A 4477-nucleotide genomic window follows, 5' to 3' on the forward strand; every position below is an offset into this window, starting at 1 on the left:
ATGTATGTATGTATGTATGTATGTATGTGTGTGTTTGAGTGTGTGTGTGTGTGTGTGTGTGTGTGTGTGTTGTGTTTTTAAATGTACCAGTTCAAAGTTCAAAGTACGGGGTATAAGAATACTACGCTTTGTGTTCCATTATTCACGCGTGTCTGTCATTACTACTGTGGAAAAATGACAATGTGCCGAGAAAATAGGTCATCGTACATGATGTGGTGAATACTGCCGTCCTTTTTAAAAGTACAGTTCACGTAGTTTTTACAATTTTACAGGAGAGCCAAAATTGAATGCTGTTAACGAGAAAACGAACTCTTTGCAATTATATCCCAAGTCAATATTTTTAAAAACAATTTTGAAAATCACTCCCTTATTATTTTCTAATACAAATGTAGTTTCCGTGGTATCAACTTTCAGTTTTATGGCTCTCCCGTAAAATTGTAAAAACTGCATATTACATTATACTGTGCTTTAAAAATTGGCGGCACAATAGATCCAGCATTCCTCGCCTAAAGAATGAAATTTCAGCTTTGGTATATGGTGTTGGCCAATAGATTCCGCATTGTTTTGAAGCTCTATTTTTTAGCCTTGCTGTGTGGTTTTCTCCTTCTGCTTCTTTAAGACTGCCACTATTGGCTGTGAATTACTATTTCTGATTGTTTGGGAGGGTGTTCGTTTATTTTTTCGCTCTTTTTTTTCGCATCTTGCCCATTTCGGTTTTGTTTGTTGCTTTTTTCGCAATCATCTTGAATTCGTGTTTAGTCGCCCAATGGCATGTGTTCCAGTAGAGTGATAGCCTTCTAACCTTCTCCGAACGACTTGAATTCGCGAGTTTCTTTTGAAATAGTGAAAATCAAGTCACCGACTCTTTTTTTTTATTGGAGGCGGACGTCGAAACGGAATTCGTTCCTTGTTTATAACCTTTCTGCTCCGAAAGATGTGTTAAAACCGCACCATAGTTTCCTCACGAAAGACAGACACTCAAAAGATGCTCGACACGGCTCTCAACAGGAAGGGGTGGGGGTGGGGGTCATTTTTTGTAACAGGTATGGGAATTCAATAGAGGACTCCAATGGGGTATGGCAGCAGGGAATATGCTACTATGTTTCAAACTCCAGAAACCTATGTAGCTGTATGTTCAAGATGAATGTTACGCAACTGCATTATAGATTATTTCATTGTTTCAATGCATATCTTCGGTCATAGGGAAGGGTGGGGGTATAAATATTGGTGTGGGGGGGGGGGCAATCTGTGAGCCCTTGCAACCTGATATTACAATTCTGTAGTTCTCAAGTATGATGAGTTTGCTTGATGTTTTGCCCCTTTCAACACATTGCAGTCAAATTGAGAGGATACTTTTATGAATTTACACTCGGAAAAGCTAACATCGACTCACTTTACTGTGCTGGTTGAACCAGAACCGAAACCTTACGTTTTGTGGCTTCTGTAAATGGCACCGCTGTGTCATTCTAGGGCACCTGATTCATACTTTTTTTGAGTAAGTTAAAGAAGCAGTTCATGTTTTGTTTTGGGTTTTTTTGTTGTTGTTTTTTATTTGGTCACTTTGATTTGTTTGTTTTAACTACGTGCTATAGAGTTATAGACGTTATACTCTATTATCCTCAAATAGATTACATACCTTACTACACACTAACACACACACACACACACACACACACACACACACACATATATATATATATATATATAGATAGATAGATAGATACACTCACACACACACACGCACACACAGACGCACGCGCGCTCTCCCCTGCCCTATCACGTATGCACGCAGACTCTAACCTAAATGTATCTTTACATGATATGATTGAATCTTTACTGTTTTCATCCTGCTCATGTGGATGGTTGGTGGGTGCTTTGGTATGGTTTGCCTTTTCTGTTCTATCGTGCATCTAACGTCATCGTCTTTTCTCCTTTTTTTCTTCTCTTTCTTTTCTTTTCTTTTTTTTTTGTTGTTGTTGTTGTTTGTTTCGTTTTGTATATTTCTCTCTAGTGACTCCTCTACTTACCATTGGCACTTATATGATCTAATTGTGTTGCTAGTGCCATTAAAAAACTTAACTAAAATCAAGCTAAAACTCAAAAACTCAAATGCACCTGGCATCACAGTATATTAGAATCTTTTTAAAAAATTTTTTTTATCCTGCTCATTGTTTTGTTTTGTCTTATTTTTTTTCCCCTGTACAGGAGGTGCTGCTTCAACTACATAAATACGATGAGATGGACTGCCTGCTCAAGGGTATCCACTACATCGATCGTTACAACCCTTTCTCAGAATGCTATTTCTTCCGCAACCCTCGGGACACAGAACTGTGCAAGAAAATGCCTTTTGACTTCCGTAACCCTTACCCTTACCTGGTGGTCAATATAGGGTCAGGGGTGAGCATTTTGGCCGTCCGCTCAAAGACAGACTACAGTCGAGTTAGTGGGACCAGGTAAGAAACTTGTTTCTTTGTAATAATGATGATGATTATAAAAATGATGATGATGATGATAATGATGATAATTTTAAAATGATGATGATGATGATGAATAGCATTTGTGTAGCGCTTATCTGTGCTCAACAGCAAGCTCTATGCATTTTACAATCTATATTATTACCGCAGCAGACCCTAGGACACTCAAAAACATTCTCGGCTTCTTGAGAGGCATACTGTGCAAGCAGCCAATTAAGTGCTCAAAGACTAAGAAACTGACATCTTTAGCTGTGTATAGCCGGAAGCCATGCCCATCTGGGTGAAGTGAAGAAAATGTGTTTAAAGTGCCTTTCCCAAGGTCACTAGGTCTCTGATAGGGTATGAACCCACAACTTTCGGTTGCGAGCCCAACAGTATTGGCGAGGGCTTGGAGCGCTTTGGTCGTGGAATTTACGTCACAGTCAGAATGATGGGTGATAATTGTGTATGCACTTTCAAAACACTAGAATATTGAATTCGCATGAGGCAAGCACCTTGTTTAATCTCACTTAAGGAGCAAAATTCATCCACGCAGTCCGACTTTAGCTTGGAAGTCGTAGGTTGCGAACCCTTGTCTTATGATGTACTTTGTTTTCAATTCTAAAGTTTATTACTGGATAGTTTAGATAATATTTTCATAGTTTTTTGTACTTATGACACTTTTTGTGTCATTAAAGATTACTTTTGAAATTAGCATGTGGCTGTGACAAAAGTGAGGGATGCTGCTTTGTAGTGATGCCTGACATCACAGTTTTTCTGTTGTTTGAAGGACCTTTGAAGTCTATCTCAGAGTCCCCAACAAGGAAATGCTTTTACATTGACGATATTGCTGTTTCTGGCACGAAATGTGAACTCAACACTGTTTGGCTCGGTGTTTTGGAATGATCTCTTGCGCGAGTGACACGTCAATCCCTTTCTTAAATCTGAGTTTTAAAAGAAGTTTCTAATTGGTACATGTTTTCTTGATAATAGTAATACATGACATTTGTGTAGCGCATTCCCATGATTTACAATGCTCAGTGCGCTTTACAAGATACTTTAAAATAGCTAACTATAGCATAAAGATACATGCAGCATTCTTACTTACAGTTCTTTAGGTGACACGTATATGGCCTATTGGATCCAAATGTTTAGCATATTGCTATTTTCCAAAATTGAGTTGTTCATGCTTTCATGTACCTGTGCAGATTGTATTTGAAAAACTCCTTTAAAAAATAAAGCTTACTGAATTCGAAAATGCTTAACCTATGGCACTTCCAACTCTTGAAGAAGGCATAAAAAGGTAGAGTGAAACTTAACTGAATATTGTTATGGACTGCGACTTTTAAAAGAAGAAACTGGCAAAGACCAAAATTTCCAGTCAAAATGCGTGACGTTCAAGATTGAGCCCAGCCAGTTAATTTGGGCTCCAGCGTATATCACGAATTTGCCACATGGTAGATATCGGGCTAATATAGGTCACACATACACACACACACCCATACACACAGACGTACCCAAACACACACGCTCACACACACGTATTCTCTATGACCTTTAAAGGCTCTTCTATAATAGTATTATCGGAGTCCTGTCAGAATGCTGATTATGTATCTCTAGCTTGAAATCCCGCGGCGCGCGCGCGCGTGCGTGCGTGCGTGCGTGTGTGTGTGTGTGTGTGTGTGTGTGTGTGTGCGTGTGTGGATATAATGTGTTGTATTTTTCTACGCATTTGTATTTATGTATATAACTAATTACATGTTATGTAAAAAGGATTCATTTGTTTCATCACCCCCGCTTTGTAAAACTACACAACTTCATTTGTCTGAAAAGTCGATTATACAATCTTACAGTTACGATAAAAGGCTCAGCGTGTTTGATCCGAATAGGCAGCACCGTTCAGTCTGTTTCCTCCGCAGTTCATGTATTCACGCGGTGAACCTGTGACTCAACCCTGTGACATCATCTGTTGCGGGGCAAAGTACAACTCTCTCTCTCTCTCTCTCTCTCTCTCTCTCTCTCTC

At 39.1% G+C, this 4477-nt stretch overlaps 1 protein-coding gene across 2 annotated transcripts in view; it reads left to right on the forward strand.

Moving 5' to 3' along the window:
* Window positions 1-4477, forward strand: part of LOC101854626 (pantothenate kinase 3) — a 44345-nt gene that overhangs the window by 31232 nt on the left and 8636 nt on the right. For both annotated transcript variants that reach the window (XM_005092638.3, XM_013079383.2), the window contains exon 4: window positions 2206-2453. In XM_005092638.3, coding sequence (XP_005092695.1) covers window positions 2206-2453 — 248 coding nt within the window. The remainder of the gene's footprint in view (window positions 1-2205; window positions 2454-4477) is intronic.

The sequence above is a fragment of the Aplysia californica genome, unplaced genomic scaffold (assembly GCF_000002075.1).
Source record: "Aplysia californica isolate F4 #8 unplaced genomic scaffold, AplCal3.0 scaffold00050, whole genome shotgun sequence".
Taxonomy (NCBI): domain Eukaryota; kingdom Metazoa; phylum Mollusca; class Gastropoda; order Aplysiida; family Aplysiidae; genus Aplysia; species Aplysia californica.